The sequence below is a fragment of the Schistocerca piceifrons genome, chromosome X, assembly GCF_021461385.2.
Source record: "Schistocerca piceifrons isolate TAMUIC-IGC-003096 chromosome X, iqSchPice1.1, whole genome shotgun sequence".
Lineage (NCBI taxonomy): Eukaryota > Metazoa > Arthropoda > Insecta > Orthoptera > Acrididae > Schistocerca > Schistocerca piceifrons.
In genome coordinates, this window is record NC_060149.1 from 125,532,727 (window position 1) to 125,555,186 (window position 22,460).

The window sequence follows — 22,460 nt, forward strand, 5'->3', positions numbered from 1 at the left end:
CTGAACACACAGTGCACTGAACACTTCTAACGACAAGTCTCCATAGCCAACAACTCATGCATGTGCCAGTGTTGACACCACAACATCGGCAATTATGACTGGAACGGGCATGTAATCATAGGCACTGGACATTGGCACATTGGCAGAGCATCGCATGGGCTGATGAATCCTGTTACTTTCTTCATCATGTCTATGGAAGGACGCGAGTCTGTCGTCTTACAGGGGACAGCTCCTTGACACCTGTACTGTGCAATGTGCAATGGAGACAAGATAGCTGCAGCTCCATTATGCTCTGGTGAACATTCGTGTGGGCGTCCATGGGTCTAGTGGAGCTCGTGCAATGTGCCATGACGACCAAGGAGTATCATACACTGGTTGCAGAATACTTACATCCCTTCATGACGATAAAGTTTTCCGATGGCAGTGGCATTTTTCAGCAAGATCATGCGCCATGTCACAAGATCAGGAGTGTGATGGAGTGGTTCGAAGAACACATTGGTGAGTTCAGATTGATGTGCTGACGGCACAACTCGCCATATCTGAACCTGATCGAACTCATCTGGGATCTGATTGAACGTGGAATCAGAGCTCATCGCCCCCTTCCTGTAATGTGCCAGAGTTAGGTAACTTGTTTGTGCAGATGCGGTGCCAGCTTCCTACAGCGACCTACTAAGGCTTCATTGCTTCCACACCATGATGCGTCGCCACTGTTCTCCATATCAAAAGTGGACATATCAGCTATTAGATAGGTGGTCATAATGTTCTGGCTGGTCAGTATATGTTGTGCCTGTCTGCAACTCACAATTTTCAGTACACTATGAGTAGCAATCTATCCTTTTCATAACACTGTTATTATTCTACCCTGGATTTTCCATTGTTAAACAAGATCCTAATTATGAGGCATGTTTTTTAAGTAAGGTCTGTTTGATCATAAGTACACAACGAAAGGTTCGTTCAAAAAAGTAAATTTATTTTCAGAAAGAACGTACTTCACTCTATTTTTCGACATAGTTGCAAAGTTTGTTGGAACACGTATCATACCTCTCAACCAATTTTAAAATACCCTCTTCATTAAAACTTGCCGCCTACTCCGATAACCAAGAGTTCACTGCCGTTTTCACGTCGTCGTCATCATTTTGACGGTTGCCACTGAGGTGTTGTTGGAGGTTGGGGAACAGATGGTAATCGCTTGGCGCAAGATGAGGACTGTAGGGTGGGTGGTATAAAACTTCCCAGCCAAAACAGTCCAATAAATCGCGGGTCTGACCTGCAGTGTGAGGTCTTGCATTGTCATGGAGAAGGACAATTCCCTTTTTCAGCATGCCGCATCTTTTGTTTTGAATCGCTCTGCGTAGCTTTCTCAGGGTTTGGCAGTATGCTTCTGCATTGATAGTGGTTCCTCGTTGAATGAAGTAAATCAACAAAACACCATGTCTGTCCCAAAACACCGACGCCATTCCATGCTCCGTTGCTTCGATTCAGTGGGATATGCGAAACCCATGTTTCGTCTCCAGCTATGATCTGACTCAAGAAGCCGTCACCTTCTTCGTGATAACGAGTCAAGAACTTGATTGCACACTCAAATCTTTGGTTTTTGTGGTCCTCTGTTAGGAGTTTTGGGATCCAACAGGAGCACAGTTTCCTAAACTTTAGGCGTTCTGAACCAATGTTGTAAAGCACTGATCTCGACATGTCAGGAAACTCGTTTGAGAGACCTGTTATTGTGAAGCATCTGTTCTCACGAATCCTTGCTTCAACTTAAGCCACCAAATCGTTTGTAATCAAAGAAGGGCGACCGGTGCGGTCCTCATCATGGATGTTGTCACGGCCATCTTTGAATTCTCGTACCCACTTACACACTTTGCTTCCACTCATTACAGAATCACCATACACTTCGCAAATCTGTCGATGAATTTCTGCAGCAGACCGGTCCCTTGCTGACAAAAACCGTATCATTGAGCGAACGTCACACGCGGCGAGCTAGTTGATAGTCTTAAACATTATGAAAGCACAGAGCAGAACCGTACAGGTTAGCTACAGAGCTGAAACTGAGCACAGTTGTTCCCGAGGCATGCTGGTACACGACGCACGCTCTCGTTGCGGTATGCGCGAGAACTACTAGTGTCTACAACAAAACGGACCTTACTTAAAAAACACGACTCGTAGATTATTAGTCAGAAAAAGAAGATCATTGTAGCCAGCTTTCAACTGCGAAGTGCAAACGGCTGCAGGCGAAGACAATTGTCGCATATATAGCTGCAAAAAGGGTGAAAGACTGCTGTAGAGACATATATAAATTGACGCTACTTGATTCTTGACTCAAATGGTCCAAACACTATGGGACTTAACATCTGAGGTCATCAGTCCCCTAGACTTAGAACTACTTAAACCTAACCAACCAGAGGACAACACACACATCCACACCCGAGGCAGGATTCGAACCTACGAGCGTAGCAGCAGCGCGGTTCCGGGCTGAAGCGCCTAGAACCGCTCGACCACAGCCGGCCGGCTTGATTCTTGAGGCAGACGCTTGAAGCAACAGCAACACACCCAGTGCAGCTATCAGGGATCTTCTTTCGTCGACTTTACTATAGACGTCACATGACACACAGATACACATCAGACTGACCAAAAGATGCTGATTGGTGGCTTACATCCTGAGTGAAAGCTGATCGTTCTTCGATTGCAGCAGTCAAATATGAAGTTTTTGAGTGATATTGCTTAGATGCTGGAACACTTGTCTCTAGAGCGCAGTTCTGGATACTTTGAGGGTAGACATATTTCGTCTGTAGGTCTACCTTGGATGAAGAACTGTACAGCGCATGAACTTTGAATGTTTTCTTACTCTGTGGTATTCAATCAAATTACATTCTAAAAATATAACAGCCATCAGCACTTCTAAATGTGTCTATGATATAATTTAGTGCCGGAGTAGCAGATCTGTATGAGGTAAATTCGTTCACGGAATTCTATTGTCGACCTGAGAAGAAATAACATTGAAAAATACATAGAATATGAGGGAATTTGTGTGCCTTTATTAGGGTCGTTTGAATAGCACGCAACCCAACGCAGGAATGCACGCCACTCTTCTCGGAAACTAGTGCTGCCGAGGCAAGAGTTTTTTTTTTGATGGAGAGGAAATCATTAGTCTTCTGACTGATTTTACGCAGCCCGCCACGAATTTCTGTCCTCTGCCAACAACCTCTTCATCTCAGACTAGCACTTGTACCCAACGCACTCAATTATTTATTGGATATATTCCAGTCTCTGTCTTCCCCCTCAGTTTATGCCTTCTACGGCTCCCTCGAATACCAAGGAAGTTATTCTCTAATGTCTTAACACATGTCCTATCAACCTGTCCATTCTATGTGCCATTGTTTTCCACGTTTTCCTCTCTCCGTTGATTCTACGGAAATTACCATTTCTTATCTTATCAGTTCACCTAATTTTCAGAACCCTTTTATAGCACCACGTCTAAGTTTTCTTCTTTTCCGGTTTTGCCATACTCCATTATTCATTTCCATTCGTTGCTATGCTCGAAACGTAAATTCTCAGAAATATGATTTTTACACAACTATCGACGAATTGTGAAGGGTATAACATGCTTCCAGCGTGTGCGCCACACAAATGACCGCAAGAATAGAAGAAAACTCCCTATACACAAAATATTTCTACTCTGCAATTTATTCTCAGAGCTACCGTCAGTTACATCACTGAACATGCTTCACATAGATCTGATTTTTTTGTGGCGCAAAGAATGCCATAGTTCTATTTTAAAAACTTCTAATGATCGTTGTGTATTTTTGCTAGAATATATCACTCAAGTGCTTTTCGGTAGGATAAGCAGATAGAGTTTTGGAAGCAAACATATTTTTTATGAACCAATTTCTTGTTGAATCAAAATGAACATAGTTCTTCTTGATGTCAGAATTAGAAGGGAAACTCTATATAATATTACTTTGTTTCCTACTTGAAATTAAAATTTGTTCTTGTTATCAGTATGTTTAGTAATTTTCCGTTATCAACGACCCACATGCTTCATTCTGCAGTCATTACAACATAACATCAATAAGTGATGAAAAACATTCTGAGAAGACAAATCGTGTAATTAAACTTCTTTCACACAAGATGGGCCCAAAATGTGCCGTGGAAGGTATGCCATCTAAACGGCAACATATAGATATGTACACATAAGGAGAGATATGTCAAAATTCGCTACATAATGTCGAACATACGAAGCCTAAGCATATTTATCCACTTCAGTCAGTGAAACGTAGTGGGAATGACGATTATTGCTATAGTGGAATGAAACAACCCAAATTACACTACAAACAGCAAATTAAAAATTGTGATAAGCAAACTGGATTATATGTCAACACGCATAACTATGAAAAACATCATCATAGTGCATCTGATGCTGGTTGAAAATCGACGACTTTCTATTGGAGAGTGATATCGAAGGAATTAATGATTAGCAGTTACAGATTTTACGCCATTACTCGCACAGATTTTGCTAAACTGAATATTGTACCTTGTTCGTGCCACACAAACTGACCGACCAAGAAAAGGCAACACATATGGAAACTGCTGAAGATATCATTGACAAGTGTAATAGAAGCCCATCTCTTATGCAATATACCACCTCATGATATTATTCTCAATGTTAACAGCTCCAGGCAGTGCTCAAACGATAGTGAATGGACACATTCGTAGTATGTACCAGAATTCAACGTAGCACTTTTTTTAGCAGGAACCATAATATAATCAAATGTATGGCCAGCATACCTTCGGTAGATAACTTGTTTCAAAAAATAGCAAACACAAAGAGAATATAGCTTTTTCCACAAACAACAAACTTCAACAGAAATTAGTCCATAGGCCTACCTTAAACAATAAAAAAGGAATTCTCACACTCAGGAATATAAAAAATCGCCTATAAAACTTGCTCAAGTTACTACAGGACAGACTTGTAGGAACTTTCAAATAAGATACACTGAACACATCAACTATTACACACATACACAATTTACAAAATCAGCAATAGCAACGCACATAAAAAAACATTGGACGTCCATTCAGAAACAACGTAGAAGATCATAAATTACTCCACCACTTCCCACTTCCAAAAATATTATTCAATGGATTTAATGGAGGAGTTGGAAACATTTGCATACCCCAAAAAGCAAAGAGAAAAAAATTCTCAGTGACAAACTAGACTAGACAGCGAAAGAGTTAATTTCTTAAAAATGTTTCTCCTGCATATGATAACCGTAATAAATATGTACATTGCCGCATAAACTCTACTCAGCATCTACAACACAACAGAAACATAATCGATAAACCATTAGTCAATTAGAGTGACATAAATATTATAATTGACAAATTTACATATATAATGTGCTCCTCAGACAAAGTATCACCTCTGGCTGTATACAAATTCTTTGTGAAACCATACTGTCGTAATACCTCTGTAGCATGTTTTCATTACAAAAGCAATCAGATTAAGTGATGATTTGCGTGTGTGTGATATTCTGCGTAATTGAGGAGGCGCAATAATTGTATATACAAAACAAAAATCCTATCTCTAACATTAGCATATAGAAAACATTCCACGGTTCATGTGTCTGATTTTCCGATTGCAGAATAACCTCAAAAGACAACTACAGTGCAAGAGGGCAGAATACCAGACATGCCAATTTCACAAAAAATAAGTAATTTTGAGAATATTTCTCGTGGAAAAGATTGGTTTTTTAGTATATTAAGATGAACATAAACAGTCTAGACCGCTAGAAACCTTAATTGTTGCGGTTACCGATATCGGTCAGTTATCCATAAACATCGATTATGATAAAATTAAGATAGCACTACTTATAAGGGTATTAAAACATATCTAGTGTGTTTGGCCAGATTTGTACTGGAGTAACCTGGAGTTTTCTGCACGACAGCGGCCTCCTTCAGGTTCCGATTTGTGTGTACACCTTCTTGGTTAATCATCTGGATTTGCCGTTAGTTCCTCATTCTCAAAATATTCCTGAGAGGCATATATTTTGCAGACTTATCGGGCATTCAGAGAAAGTTGCCAGCAATGTAATGGTTCGACTGATTTATTTTTAAGAAGTCTTCGATGGCAACTTACAACAGCTTTACAAATATTACCAAAAATGAGTTGTGCTCAATGGATACTTCGAAGGGATTTTGTATTTTTTTTCTTCTAGGAGATCATTTACTAAAGCAATTAGAAACATCTTGTATTTGGATTATCATAATAATACGCAAAACATATAATTGTAAGTGTAACAAACTTACGATTGTTTAGCCTTTAGGAAGCGTGATGACCTGACTAAAATGTCAGGTTGCAGCTGGCCTATTTCGTCGACATCGTAAGAGTACTGTGACCACACGTTGACTGGAAGTCCTGGATGTGTCTGCACTTCTGAGGACTGAACTTCAGGAACAGCCTATGAAGAAATATTAATCGTTAGCCGAGCATGTAATACACAGCTGGTCATTAACATTGCAACACTTGGAAGGATAGTGAATAATAAAATGTCTTCCTTATTACGTATCTGTTATTGTGGTCGATATGGGGTAAATTAGTGAGAAATCTAGTATGCATAAATGCCATATTTATGAACAACAATTGCTCTCAACCAGCGGGGGTTCGAGTCGGACTGAACTTGGATGGCAGATACGGGTCGGCAGGTGAAGATTGAACCGATCGCTGTCTCAAAAATCTACGGATACCAGTCATTGAATGCTGGCATCTATTTAGGCTGGAGCAGAGGTGGGAATCTTCCTACACGTCGGTCAGCAGGTCGGAAGATGGCATAATATATAGCCGAAATTGGTTGCTCAACAAAATAACAATTTGGAAATTTAGGCGGTTGAAAGGTGTTTTGATTTGACATTCTCAAAGTACATGACATAACTGAACGATCACGAACGGCTGAACGAACATCTCTGTTCTATTAGGTGCTAATCACCCGGCGAAGTTGAGATTCTGCATGGCGCTCCTGATTAAAACTGATTGCATATTTTCATGACGCCCCAGCGATCATCGGGAGAAGCAGTATTGCAGAACACTATACCGCACTCATGACACGCAACGATCCCGCAATTATCAAATTCTGAGACACGGTGTTACGCATTTCTCCCTTTTACACGAGGCATAACACTATCTTCTCGCAAACCACCAACATTAAGCTGTGATTTTAGAATGAGAAACTGAATGTGTAATTTTTCCTTATACAAGGTGTTTCAAAATTCCTACTACATGCCTTATGAGCCATAGAGAGGACACAGTAGATGAAGTTTTGAAAAGGAACAAATCTCCGAAAATTTTACTTATGGATATAAAACAAATTTGAAGATCAAATGACTTTCAAATCTCTCATTTCATAGCATGCGCACAGGCTGAGTTCATGTTTTTTGTTAATCGTATTGCGTTCATTTCTTTTCGTTTTCAGTTATGACAGTAAAGTTTAATTGAGTTTGTTAATATTTCTCTATAACCACTAGAATTTTGTTTTGAAGTTTTTATGTTGTATCTTACTTCTTTGGTGAAGTTTGTGTCGTTAACGTATCGCAAGCTGTACGCAAAGACTTGCCTGAGGTAGTCCTGCGTAGCACAAAGAAATGGCAGTATTGCTGAAACTGACAGCAATGGTTAACAAATAAATAAATTTGAAATACTGCACACATCTGTTACTAACTCTTAGTGTTACTCCTCATCTTTTATATTGTTGACTTATATCTTCTTCTCATAATGAATTTTCTTAGGTGTCTAAATTATTATCATAATTATTTAGCAGTTTTTCTTACAATCATCAACATCAGAGCTTTTGTTTACAGATAAATACAGTGACAGGTGAATACAGTTCGCCTTTTGGCTTACAAGACATCTTCACTACTAGTATAATTCATGGTTTTTTGTGATATTGTGTATTATGAGGTAACAAGTGTTCCAAATAATGCGCCAATGTTCTGCATTTTCAGTCAGGTCATGACGGCTGTAAACATATGCCTAGTTCACTTCTTTGCGGAGTGCATTCTGAACTTAGATTTGGCTAATTAATTGCCCTCTTATATTCACATCAGCCACACATAATTAAGTGGATACCATGGGCTGAGAGAACTGTATATTGGATTTGTGAAATAAAAACATTATCAGTACCTCTTACACAGTACATAGTTAACCCCGGTGGAAAGCTTACTGTGGGGCTTATATTGAATGACAATATTATTCAATCGTAGCAATAAGATTTTACTGCAAGAGCTAAGAACATCTATACTAAAATTAACAATGGTTTAAGGCTAAATTAAAACTTTTTATACTCAGTATATAGACACAAAATTAACAACGATTTAAGGTTAAGTTAAAACTTATTGCAAGTACTCAGTAAACAGACACAAAATAAAGAGTTTATTATGAAATCATGCTTTTGTGCACATACTTGTAGTTGCTACTCTTTGCAAAATTTACTAACGAGAAGGATCTTGGACACACGGAAAATTATAATAAATGTGGTAAGTCTTCCTTTTCTCGTATCTACTCTACATAAGTAAGATTCTAACCTAAGTTCAGTAATATTTTTGAGATCTATGCCAGTGGTTACATGATGATCAGAGAGGTATAATATACCAACTGCGTTTAGTGAATCGAAATCGTTAACATTTATAACTAGTTAGTTTAGGCAGCGTGTTAAAAGTCGCAAGAGGCAAGAAAATAGTATGGAACTGCTAGAACTGAAGATCTGGACGAAACCAAGTGAAAAGACATCCCAGTGATGTGAATTCAGTACTAATGAGACTGTGAAATGCGTAAAGATACAGAATTAATCGTTTGAACCTGGTAATAGACTTTGGAGTCAAAGCTTTTTTGCATAAGACAGGCATAAAAAGTATACGCCTTTATCCACAACACGCTTTCCTAATCTGACGCCCTTGTAAACAGCCGGATAAGGCCACTCGTATAGTTCGCAGGTGTTTACTTGCGAAACGAACGGTGTAATAGTTTTTAATTTCCGTTCACGGTCTGAATCGCCCTTGGCACGAAGAACCGTATAAAATCTGGAAGGATCTGACGTGGAAACTGTCAGGCTAGAGGTCTCAAGTTCCACTGAAATAGGTCCCCACATCCGCAATGGTTAGTGACCCTGGCCGGTTTCTATACCTCCTATTATCCTAGTCTACGACAACAATCACAATGCGTACTCTTACAACATTACTACCAGCAATTTTTGCTTGTTGCCCTGTTATTAGGTTAACTTAAAAAGCATACTATATAGTAAACTGTTATTGTGCTCTAATTTTTCCTTTAATCAACAGCATACTTATGTATCACAGCTGCTCCTCCGATCAAACCGATATTCACTTCTCAATAAATAAAGGCAGAAATACTTTACTCGTTCTTCTCAGACAGCGCATGAGCTATTTGCACATAATTTAAAATTAATGAAAAATCTCTCTAGTTGCTATTTATTACGTTATGAATTTGACTACCGGTTTCGCTCTTTATATTAGGCCATTTTCAAGTGGTTCTGAAAATTGTCAAAACAAATAATATATAAACATTGTGTATAATAGAAGATGGAAAAGCAAGGCTTACATATCTATACATACAAAAAAGTAAATGTTGGTTTGTTCAAAATCGTACGAGTATATCTCCGAAAGGTCTTCCCCGTTTGCTTTCGGATTTTGACACAACGTTTCGTTCGAATACGCGTGTGTTTTTATATACCTAATAGAGCGCCACATATAATATATAAATAAATGTCTAACAATCATTAGTGGCAGACTAGTAGTGGTGTTCTACACTAGATTTAAAAGATATGAACAAATTATAAGCGGATTTACAAGTGGTGTAATGTTGCAAAAACAAAAGCATTAGACGTCCTTGAACACCGGATGAAAATTTACAAAATCACATCTCTCCGTGCCTTAAGGAATCACAAAAACACCATGGGTAAATGAAGTAGTTATCCAGTAAGTAGTAACAACCATTCTATGTATGAAGGCGAACGAGTTGCAATTGCTGCAGACATTGTCTTTCGGCGACCCTAACAAAACATCTCAATTTAGCATTCACATTCACCAAGCAACACAAGAGGACAACTTTTCCAAGAGTCTTAAATTTTTAAGCTTATAAATCAGTAATTCTCCTGGTATAACCGATAAAGATGTGTTAGCACTAGACGAAAGCGATAATGATGTCCACTTACTATGACGGTCTTTAGAGCGCTCGACAGACGAACAACAATCTGATTCTTAAGGAGAAGGTATTTTGTATAACTTCTGCAAGCAAAGTTTCATTTTCCAGTACTGATTGTTCCCTTAACTTGCGGAACATGAGAATTTCAAATAGCTTCATCTAAACCCCGATCATATCATTCCGGCATAGATATTCAGCTTTATGCAAGTAGCACACTACCTGGAGAACATATTATAAGACGAGGATAAAGATATTTTGTTCATTGGCGACAGCTGCCAGATTACTTGGTGATATACGTGGCACCTAGAAGAAAGTGAAGTCCAAATTTCTCGGCTCTATTTGAGATAGGAGACAAGATATTATTGAAGCTGGAATTCAGTTACAGCAACAATGAAGTTCTCGTGTGATCAATTTGAACATTCTTCTCTGCAACAGTTCACAGCATTTGTGTTATCTATTAAATTTGCTTCATAGAAAAACTGCCGTTATCAATAATATTGCATTTTATCATGATGAAAGTCCCCTGTATTAAAGAAAGTGAACACATTCTCTGAATAGTGACTGTAGTGACCTGAGACTTGAGCTAACTCTCAAACTTCCCTTCAAAAAATATTTTAATGTCGTATTAGAAACAACATGCTATCACAGGGAAAAACACACGCAGACACACACACACACACACACACACACACACACACACACACACACACACACACACACACAGACAAACATAAACACTAAATATTTAACGCGTTATACTGTAATACACTTTACTTGTTCCAGACGCGTTTCTCCTTTTACATTAAGGAATCGATTTTATATGCGGTGCTTATAGATAAGAAAACAGTTCACATCACAATTTCAACATAAATAAATTACTACGTACAATTATTCGTTTTTGAGCAAAAATCTGTGTTTTCTGTCATCATGTCGTAGTTTATAGGTCGCACTGACACTTCACTTACAAAACATTGATACATTTTTACGTCACGGTCTTTCCGTTTCGTAGTTTTCGTATTTCGAAGGCTTCCTAGTGTGGAACACCACTACTAGTCTGCCACTAATGCAAAACTTACGAGAACTGCGAGTAATTTCTGCCTAACTGTGTGTTCATGTGATGTCCCTTGTATTACTTGTTTACTTACGTGCTGCCATCTACTATTCTCTTCTGTTCGCTGTCTCTGTTTCTATACGTGTGTGTGTGTGTTTTTATGTGTGTGTGTGTTCGTTTCTATATGTGAATGGAAATGTTTCTTTTACATTTTAATAGTATTTTAAGATATTTGGAAGGATAGGATTGCAGCTATCTTAACATACTGTGAAAATACTAGTCTCTTTACCGCAGCTTCCCCCATATATGCATTCGACACATATGGTGAACACACCGCCTCCTACCCTTCTCTTTGTCCACCTCTTCTCCCCCTCTGTTTGTCTACCCCATCCTCCCATCTCTACCTGTACATCTCTTCTTCCCCACTCTCTCTGTCTCTTCATCTCCTTCTCCCACTCTGTCTGACCATTTCCTCCACCCCTATTCTTTCTCACCATATCTTCCTCACCCTTCCTCTCTCTCTTTCCAACTCTACCAGCCACTCTTCCCTTTCCACTTGCCTCTTGCATCTCCCCCCCCCCTCCCCTCTTCCCCCTCGCTCTGTCCATCACCTCTTCTATCCATCTCAACCTGTCCCCAGCAATGCTCACCGGCATGTGTAGCCCCTGCAGTTCACTTCAATAAAGCAGGTCAGTACTACTTGAGAACATGCCTGTCATGCAGGACAGGTTATACATCATGGGCTTGAAAATAATTTATTTGTCCGTGATGTACAAGCTGCCATGCAAAGCAAGTCGATAAATCAGGCTGATACATCTCCAACACAACATGCCTGTGTACAGGGCAGGCTGCATGTCGGTCTATAGCCAGGGGCCGAGACAAAAAATACGTTTTCGCATGCATCTCCACTCCTATTACAGCTAGGAGGCTATACACCCCAGGATGCTGATACTTGTGTACTTGTGAGACCTGCTGTTTCTGTACCAAATTTAGCTGAAATCCCTCCAGAGGTTTGGGAGTTTGGGAGGAGATCCTGGACATGCACAAATACACACTTACACTTTGATAGATAAAAAGATGCTTTCATGCACACACACAAACAAATACACACACACACACACACACACACACACACACACACACACACACACACAGAGGTAGAGACTGAGAAAGGAAGTACCACCAGCATGAACAAGTAAGGTAAAACATCAAGTAAACACAAAATTATAACAGAAGTGAATCACAGTGCTCGAAAAATAAATCTACAGTTAGTGCCAGATTAATAGTGGTGTTCTACAGCAGTTGAAAACTACGGAGCTAAAAGACCGTGACGTGAAACTATGTCAATGTTTTGTAAGGGAAGGAATAGTGAGACATCTAACCAGATGAGAGGAAACGCAGATTTTGTCTTAAAACGAATAACTTTATAAAGTAATTTATTTAAGCAAAAATTATGATGCAAGCTGTTTCCTTATCTACAAATATTACATACAAAAATAAACTATATTATTTTACATTAAAAATAAATAAAAAGCACAATGCGTGTGCAACAAAAGTAGACTGCAGCAAGAAAACGCATTTGAATTTATGACACGAATATTTATATACTTGTTGCAGATGATACCCATACGAACGAACTTGTCATAAACACCAACATTCACCTACCTGGACGCCAGTGTCGTATCTCCTCCTGTGTATCGTTACTTTATCAATTTCCTCTATGCCCACTGCAGTGTAGGTTCCGTCTTCTTCACAGGGGTCGCGTTCTGAAAGCTGATCTTCACTTCTGGACAAAATTCCCGTGATTGTCGTTTTGGTTTCATGCTGAAACATAAAGTAAATGTTGAATTGATTCCGGGTAAAGATTTACTTTGCACTGAAAACATATCGCTATTATCTAGACAAGAAAGTTTCCCTTCTCTCACTCGATTGAGAATCTATTCACACACAACACGTTACAATTTGAGAACAACGGTATTGGTCAAAATCATAACATTAGGATTTGGCAAAACCCTCAGTGCCACCCATCCACATATATTGAGAATTTTAAAATGTACCTTAAAGAGGAAACTTGCAATGTAACCCAAAACGCCTGCAGATAGACAACAACCTGACACATCTCTGAGGCCAGTTGCCTTCCTGCAGGCCCCTAGGAGTATCTCGCAGGTTTTTTCCTGTAAAGGCACATTTTGCTGAATTGGGGGAAGGAGTCTTAGAGGGACCCTTTGCCTTTGTATTCATGTATGTATCAATGTGGCACCCTCATTGATTACGCCACAGGAGGGCATGAAACAGGAGCACTGAAAAGGCGTAAGGACCCTTTGCTGCTTAGGATCATGTTAAAATTTTGTCGCATGGTTTTCAACGGTCGCTTGTCGTTCTACCCTGTATACGAGAGTAAAAATTTGAGGTCGCACTGCTTCCCAAAGGGGTGAGATTACGTTCAGTGTGGCTGCAGCCCCGTGATATCTGTCGAAAAGGACTGAATCGAACAGGAGGTGCCAACGGTGACTTAGGTTGTCAAGATTGTATCTTCCTGTTTCTCATCACACCACTAATTGTCGTTTCGACCGCAGAATGGGTGGGAATCAACGTCCCAAGGGAAGGGGTGGTTTCATTGATGCTCTTTATGCCGCCCCCTGGAGCATTCTCGTGACGATTCTAAGCGGCGGTGAGTCTGAAATGTTTTCTTCGGCCACCCATAAGAAACGCTGGACGTAGCGGTTCCGACCTCCATCGCAGAGGTGTGAAAAGAAGGAGTGAAATGTGGGTCAGAGAGACTGTGACGATCTTTCCATCGTGTGTCACGTCCATGGTGGCGTTGGGCAGAATAATAGAGAAATTTGGTGCCAATGTGTCATTATTAAACCACCGTACACGTCACATGAACTTCTGAGCTCTGATCTTTTGTTCGCATGTGTCGATACATTGCTGTTTGAAGAGTCGCCAAGGCCGATGGTGACGTCGCAAGGGGCCACGCATTTGCACCATTACAGAGAAAGGTTGTAGGCACCACTGAGCCAAATTTCAGACTTGTCTGTCAGAATGGGAGACAATAATGGTATTTCGAAAAGTAATCCTATAATTCTGTTACACAGCGTATTTTGCTATTCAAATAGAGCCGGCCGGATTGGCCGAGCGGTTCTAGGCGCTACATCTGGAACCACGCGACCGCTACGGTCGCAGGTTCGAATCCTTCCTCGGGCATGGATGTGTGTGATGTCCTTAGGTTAGTTAGGTCTAAGTAGTTCTAAATTCTAGTGGACTGATAACCTCAGAAGTTAAGTCCCATAGTGCTCAGAGTCATATTCAAATAGGAGAAAGCAGTTCCTAACTCTGATCGTAGTTGCGGAGAAAATTTGAATCAATGCATTCCAGGTGGTTGTTCATTGCAGAAAAAAGCATGAGTTTCAATGGCTTCGTTGAAGGTACCAACCAGATCTTATGTGGAAAAATTTAGGGATGTGATGTCCGAATTAACACACAGTGCTAGAGTTTAACGTCATGTCTTTCGGACATGTACAACAGAACAGACACCGTTTTGATCCTGCAGCTATATTTGATTATGGTCGAAAGGAAATAAAGAGATTCGCTGCTGCTAGGCATTGAAATAATTTAATGATGGGGTTAAAAATTTGTTTCGAACCAGTTGGCGAAGGTGGTCAATGCGACTGTTCGCGAGAAGCCTAAAAATTCATGTGATTTCAGGAGGAAGACTGGGTGGTAATGCTCAATACGAGAGCCTCCAGCTGGTTTGGTCACAGGAATAATGAGACTTTCCATGAAAGTAGATGGTACGGGACCACTAATGATAGCAACTCTTGGTACATCTCCTTCCACTACGGGGTCATCTGATCCTTAAAAGTCCAATATAATTCCAACAGAAAACCAACTGGAATCAGTTGTTTTATTAACTGCCCCCTTGGCAAGATCATCCACCACATCGTCAGTCATGATCTCTTCCAAAAGGGATGCCAACACTGTATTATTAATTGTGCCAGTGAGGGTCTAGGAGACTGCTACCAAGGCTGCATCATTGTGGCATGATACTGGTCAACAGGCACATGGGATATGTCTACCTTCATCGTCACCTGCAACTAGCCAGGAGATCCAGTGCATGGACCAACGTTCGTCGTCTTTGTCGTCGTTTGCAGATAATGTTGTGCATAGAGGGAGGTTTTATGCCGATCCTCTCCTGGCATCTCTTTTGGACCATGACACCCTCAAGACTATGGCGAGTAAGGGAGAGAATCTTCGCTTTGGCGTGACGGATCTACATCTGTCGACCTGGGTATCGTAGGAGCACTGTAAGTTCTCAGAGAAGTGCATGATAGAAATCCGTTGTTTGTCGGTGCCAGAGATATCTTTCCCTATTGTAACCAACTAAAAAGCTACTTTCACGATCAAGTCATCAACAAATCATTGATGTATACATCACCAATCGACGTTCACACGAGGCCCACACAATTCCTATTAGTTGCCTACATTCCTGATTCCATAGGAGTGTCACATTCAGTTTCCTTAATCCGCCACTTCTCCACACTGCCTCCGGAGGTGTCTGTCAGGAGGTATACATTATGGTCCGAGAAAGCCGTAGCAAGAGCTCCACTTCCAGAATCGCCGTCGCAAGGTCAGAGGATACGTAGATGCAATCAAGTTTGATGGCGAAATCGCTGGTCACACGAGTTAAGCCACAGCTATCGCCTCCCAAATATTAGCAAGACGCAGGTGTAATACTAGAGACGCAGTTCGGGGCATGGAGTGCTGTTCGGTTGTTGATCTTTCTCAGACAGCACACTATTAAAGTCTCCGTCAATAAGCCCAAGAAGAGAGGCGTAATTTCTTCCTTGTAAAACCGCGATTGCTCCCAGAAGGCGTATGAACATTAATGAGTCGAGTCTCCTGCATATCGAACGCCAGTCCACGTGCCAAAGGTAAGTTCGTTACATTAGTTACCTCTATTCCATCTTGCACAAGAGCAGCTGTTCCACTGCCTCCCATAGCAGGAGGGAAAGCATAAATAGTAAACCTGTAGAAGTCTGGTTAGGTCTCTAGTCGAACTATCTGCATCAGTGCAACATATATGTTCACCACCCTGTGCATATTGCGCAGCAGCTGAAGTTTGATATGTGTGCAGAACATGTTGAGATTGATTGTGGCATTCTTGTAAGCTTGCAGGTGGTCCACAGACAGTGGAAGGTTCGTAACAACATGAGGCGTAGGTGCAATCGTAGCAGCAGATCAATCATATCGAGCCACCCCTTCACTGCACAAAACATCCTATCCTTCCAGTGCTGCAGACCCAACAGCCGCCTGTGCACTCTCAGCCAAAGATTTGGGGACAATATCATCTGCCAATATCATCAAGTGGGTGGTAAAGTCTCCGAAAGCCTCCCCAATGGGACATGGTGGCTGCAGTGATAGTATGACATTGGGTATTGTTTGTCAGGTTGGCTGGCGATCAACATCTACACGTCCGAGATGAGTGAATCGACGACTGGTCCGGTGGAGGGTAATCATGCCACAGTCCGGCGTGGAGGCGCCCATAGAAAGCACATTGTGGTGGGGAGAGATCACACTGGCTCGCGACTGTGTCATGGGTGCACCAGTTCCTCTTTGGGGACCACTGTTTCCGAGATTACGTCTCTGTGTCAGATTACGGGAGTGAATCCTGACGTGGAGGCACAACCATTGCATCAACTTCCACGTCGTTACAGGGTGTCTCTTCATCTCCTTCTAGTGCTAGTAGAGTGGGAGAGCGGATGGCGTTAGGAATCGGTCGCAACTCCTTATCTCGTCTTGACATCGCCATTTGCAAAATGTCCTGCAGGGGTTCAGGTCCATGCATATGTCTGGAATCTGTCCAGAGTGTGACTACATATGTGAGGAGTAATGATATCAAGGAGGTGGAATGCATCAAATCCGAAGGTCGGAGCTGGTCAATCTGTCACTGCCGATACTCTGAGCGAATGCAGCCCTCTTTTCCATAACCTGAGCATGTATTCAGCTGACCATTATATATGATGATCGCTCAGCATCCCCCGATGTAGAGGTAGGACGGAACATGCTTAGTGGGATGGATGCACACCTATCGCCCTCCATTTAGTACAGTGTAGGTGGTGAATTGTGCCCATTTTTCCGCGATGTAGCTGTGAATCATTCCATAGTGCCAGAGTGCAGACACCACGTCGTCTGCCGGCACTTTGAATTGGAGTTCGAATATGTGGATCGTCCTGAGACTGCGACCCACCTGATCCAGTCACTGGAGCAATGTTGCCATCAGAATGTCGAAACTTCAGCTCGTCTCTCGTCTACTCTAAAATCGCGTCGCATCAGTTACTAATTTAAGGTAAATCATGCTGCACACAACTGATAGGTGGATTCCGACAAGATAGGTACCATGGAACTTCACTTCATCTTGAAGAAATCGTTCTACTTCCAGCGCCTTGGAACGTGCATATTCAGTCGAGAAGAAGAATTTCAGCGTCGATTTCGGGTAATAACTGACCATTTTCTTCGAAAGACATTCACTCATGTGAAGGTTGCTAAAGTACATGAACACCTCAAAAGAGTGCACCATGGGGAGAATGTAAAAGAGCTCCATCCACATCGGTTCACTGCCAAAGGCAGTCTGCTCGCTTTGACCACCCAGGCAAAGTCCCTGACTGGCTCAAATTTCCATCCTAACCATACACTAATGACGTAGTGCCCGTGCCCATTACCTTTTTCACTACGTGCAGCGATTAGCTAATTCCCGTAAGAGTTCGAGCATGTTTGAGTCTCTGCACTGAGAGGATCACTGGGCCATCTCGCCCTAGTTATATACGTGCAATGTCTCTTCTTTCGGACATTCCTGAAAGAACAGGCGCCATTTTTGACGCTGCAGCCATATATGTGATACAGAAGAAATAAAGATATTAGGTACTACTGGGCACTGAAATACATCAATGGGGAAAGATGAAAATTTGTGATTTCAAGATCTTCACCAGGAACGTGGCAATGTATCTTATGCGAGTATTGTAACATGTTATTTCATATGAACAAACTTGTTTGGGGTGGCGTTTGGGGGAGGGGGCAGCAATATCCGCTAGCCCTTAGCAACTACAGAGATGTGATCGCCCTTGAATCAGCCTGTTTGTTGTGTGGTGCCCTGTTCTCTGTGGACTTCGATCATATGTTTGACAAAGTGAGCCATTTTTTCCTGACTGTTGTGATGGACCGTGTGGCCTTCCCTGCTGCCTTCACCCACATGATCATGTGTATTCTCCATTGTGTCTCGTCAAGGGTGATGATTAATGGTAGGGCAGAAGGACACATCCCAGTCTTACGTTCTGTCTGACAGGGCTGTCTCCTCTCAATGGTCCTCTATGCTATAGCAATAGAGGAACTTCTATGTGGGGTGAAACAACATCTTTTGGCGATCACGCTGAGGGGACACAACTTCCAACGCTGCAGTTATGCGGATGATCTAGTCTTATTTGTCCGCTCGGAAGAAGGGGTCTGTGTGGCCGTAGGATGAATCGAGCAATATGGGAATGTAGCAGACAGCGACATGAGCATATGGTCAAGTCACGAGCCATGGGAAGCGGCTTTCGGAGGGGGGGGGGGGGGGGGGCACGCTGCAGACGATGGGTTCACTTTGGTGTTTGGGCATCATATTTACGAGAGACGGGAGATGTCCGCTGTATGACGGCGCTGAACTATAAACGCCTTTTACAAGCTCTCCACACGGGGGTCTGAGTCCACCTCCTCCGAGCATTAGATACGGTACAAAGAGCCGTCTTCATTAACAACCACATGGTGTCCTGCATACATCATTTGGCGAAAATACTAACGTTGACTCCAATTATGGCACAACGGATCCAGGTAGCCTAGCAGTGTACTTCTCTTCAAGATACGATATGATAGCATCACCCACTCCCCTCGAAGCAGAAGACTGGCGGTTATCAACGTTCATGAGCGTGCTGTGTGCACACGAAGGAGTACTTCAGTGCAGATACACAAACACGCTCAAACTCTTACGGTAATCAGCGAATCACTGCGAGTGGTGGGGGTAATGGGCAGGGCTACTACGTCAGTAGTGTGAGGACAAGTTGGAAATTTGAGTCAGCCAGGAATCGTGTCCAGATGCTCAATGTGATCAAGGCGGCCGTTCGCGAGAAACGGAAAAATCCGGGTTCGAGTCCCGGTCCGACACAAATTTTCAACATTCCCCATTAATGCATTTCAGTGCACTATAGCAACTTATCTCTTTATTTCCTCAGGATCGTAATAATATATGGCTACAGAACCAAAAATGGTGTCTGTTCTTTTGCACATAAATAAGGAGACATGTGTGAATGAATGTGGCGTAGATTTTCTTGCATGTGTGTACAGATCCAGGCAGGATGTTCACACATCATTGTATAAATTATTGTGAAGAATACTGTTTCATATTTACATATGTAATACTTTTAAATCCACAAGACTATTTGTTTATCGTGACAGCACACTGGTAACATTGAAAAAGTAAACAAAGAAGTTGGGCTATTCAAGCACGAATAGCAACCCGCCCTCATAGTTTTGCTTTCGTCAGTGCCCCATCTTCTACTTCCCAAACCTTACAGATGTTCTCGTGCATACCGTGAAGGACTAATACTTATGGAAGGAAGGGTACTGAGGAGACATGGCTTAAGGTGTCCTCACACGGAACATGTACCTCATCGTGAAACACGCCTGGCCGAACTTCCATCTTGGTTGGCACTTAGAAAAGAGCTGGTGACCCACGCAGAACGTGTTCCACATCATGATTTGTGAAAACAGCTCTCTCCTGTGGCAGTTGTTGGTTGTATCTGCCTCGAAAATCGCGGAGTTTATTTCCAAAAATTAACGCATGTAAAATTTCTGTCTTATCTCTAATAAAACGCACTTTCCTTCCTTATCAATAAGCTTGCTATGTTGATCTATTGTTAGTATACATGAATAAAAATTTCAATATCCATGAAACTGATACAAGACAGAAAAGAAAGTTACATTTCCAGTCAGTAAAGATATTACCATTTAAAATTTCCATTACAAATAATGTGAAACACATATATAACAGTCTTCCTCATAAAATAAAAATTATTCATCATTCTCACTCTTTAAGAAATCCTTTAGATCATTATTATTGATCACCGCTTCTATTTAGTTGCAGAGTTTTTAGAATATTGAAACACGAAACTTTAAGCAACAAAGAGCAAAATCTGTTACTGCAGTACTGTACGCTCTCTTACAGATAAAGCAAGTAAAATAAAATAAAAAAAATTCTGTGCTGCAATACTACTGCTAAATTTTCTGTAATTTACTTAAGTGTGTGTGTGTGTGTGTGTGTGTGTGTGTGTGTGTGTGTGTCTATGTGTATATGTGTACATACTTGCGTGATTGTGCACAAAGTCATATATAATATTATAATGGAATTTAGTACCCTATAATCTGGAATTTTTTGAGACGAATAAATAAATAAATAATATATTGCGATGCAGTCCAGCATTACGTAGAGTGCAGTTTTGCACTTTGTTGGTCCATGTTCCCTGTCATGTTCAGAAAATGGAACAAACTCAGTCCTGAGAGAAAGAGTGCTCTGAAATGTACAGAACATACCTATGTTAAATCAATAAGAAAATACCACAATATTTTATGAAGACCGTAGACAAATATAAATATATTTATAGATAGTAGGACACGAACTAACTACATTTCACTTCACAACTCCACCCTCCTGCAAACTACACTATGATGAACTGGTACTGCATGTATGTCAATGTCTTTCATGCTTCGATATCCTGAAGACTTTAAACATTCATATGTCGAAACAAACACTGAATTATAGCACATCGTACCAATAATTAGACGTTTTTGGTAAGTATTCAATACACTGTTGCCTTGAAATGGCATACTTTCATAAAATACGAGTTATAATACAAAAACAACCAAATACAAATTATTTAATCACCAATATGATATTTCCCATCATTTTATTACAGCATGTCATACCAAAAACGATGAGCCTTCGAGAGACGTAAGTCATAATATAAAACTCGCCAAATATGGGCATCATCTGTAAAAGACATAATCCAGTATGGCGTTTCCCAAATTCTGCTTGTGGTATATAATGCTGTCTTGCATGTCATTGGCCACGGTCCTCTCCACAAAGTGAAAATCTGGCTTACCTTATTCAGTCTTTCACCCTTCAGTATACTGTTGAACTTGAAATTCCACTTGTTATGTCACCAAACTTGTACTGAAAAGCAAAATTCCCAGGTTCGAGTCTAGGTCGGCAAACAGTTTTAATCTACCAGGAAGTTTCATAACAGCACACACTTCACCGCAAAGTGAAAACTGATTACGAAAACAATCGCCCAGGCTGTGGCTAAGCCATGTCTCCACAGTATACTTTCGTGTAGGAGTGCTAATCCAGTAAGGTATGTAGAAGAACTGTAACGTTTCAAGGGTAGGAAACGAGGTATTAGCAGATGTGTTGTAAGCCATACTTGGATATTACAGATAATAGAACAGTTGCAGGAGAAAGGCAAAGAACTCAGGTTCGGGTCCTGGTCGAGCACACAATTTTAAGCTTCCAGGAAATTTCATATCAACGCACTCTCCACTGCAGACTGAAAATTCATTATGTATCATACACCATGTTCAGATTATATTTATGAAAACTGTATTGTGAATTTAAACTTGTAGGACACAGTGAAGTTCAGCAAACAGAAATCAATAAAACGAGAAAAATCCACAGCAATATAGAGTCGAGTAACAATGGAGAATTATGTAAACTGGCGAGGTTATTTGACAGCAAAAGTTTTCAAGATGCGTTTAGGCTGGACGAAGAACTGAGGCAGAGGGTGTCGCGTAAGACTGGCACAGGAAAGAACTGTATGGGGAAAGCGAGAGTTTATTAAATAAAGTGTCAGGATTGTGTACTGAAGTACGTAAGAAAAACGGGTAGAAATTTTAAAGTGTGGTTGAAAGAGCATAATAATAAAGAGAACGGCTTATCAGCGGTGGCGAAGCACCTCAAGAACGAGCAGCGATCGGTGGGTAATACCACAGACTGCATGCGGCTATTCCCTTTGAGGATAAAGGGTGGTTGCTGTCATATTTACAGGAAGTTGACTTTTTCTGCACTTTGTGACGGGAAAGTGTCAGCGTGTAAAATGAGAAGACATAAGTGTC

At 41.1% G+C, this 22,460-nt stretch overlaps 1 protein-coding gene across 1 annotated transcript in view; it reads right to left on the reverse strand.

Annotated features, from left to right (window-relative positions):
* Positions 1 to 22,460, reverse strand: part of LOC124722210 (dynein axonemal intermediate chain 3-like) — a gene marked incomplete at its 5' end in the record, with an annotated part of 287,800 nt that overhangs the window by 258,236 nt on the left and 7,104 nt on the right. Inside the window, 2 exons of the mRNA XM_047247406.1 lie at positions 6,307 to 6,458; positions 12,927 to 13,085. Coding sequence (XP_047103362.1) covers positions 6,307 to 6,458; positions 12,927 to 13,085 — 311 coding nt within the window. The remainder of the gene's footprint in view (positions 1 to 6,306; positions 6,459 to 12,926; positions 13,086 to 22,460) is intronic.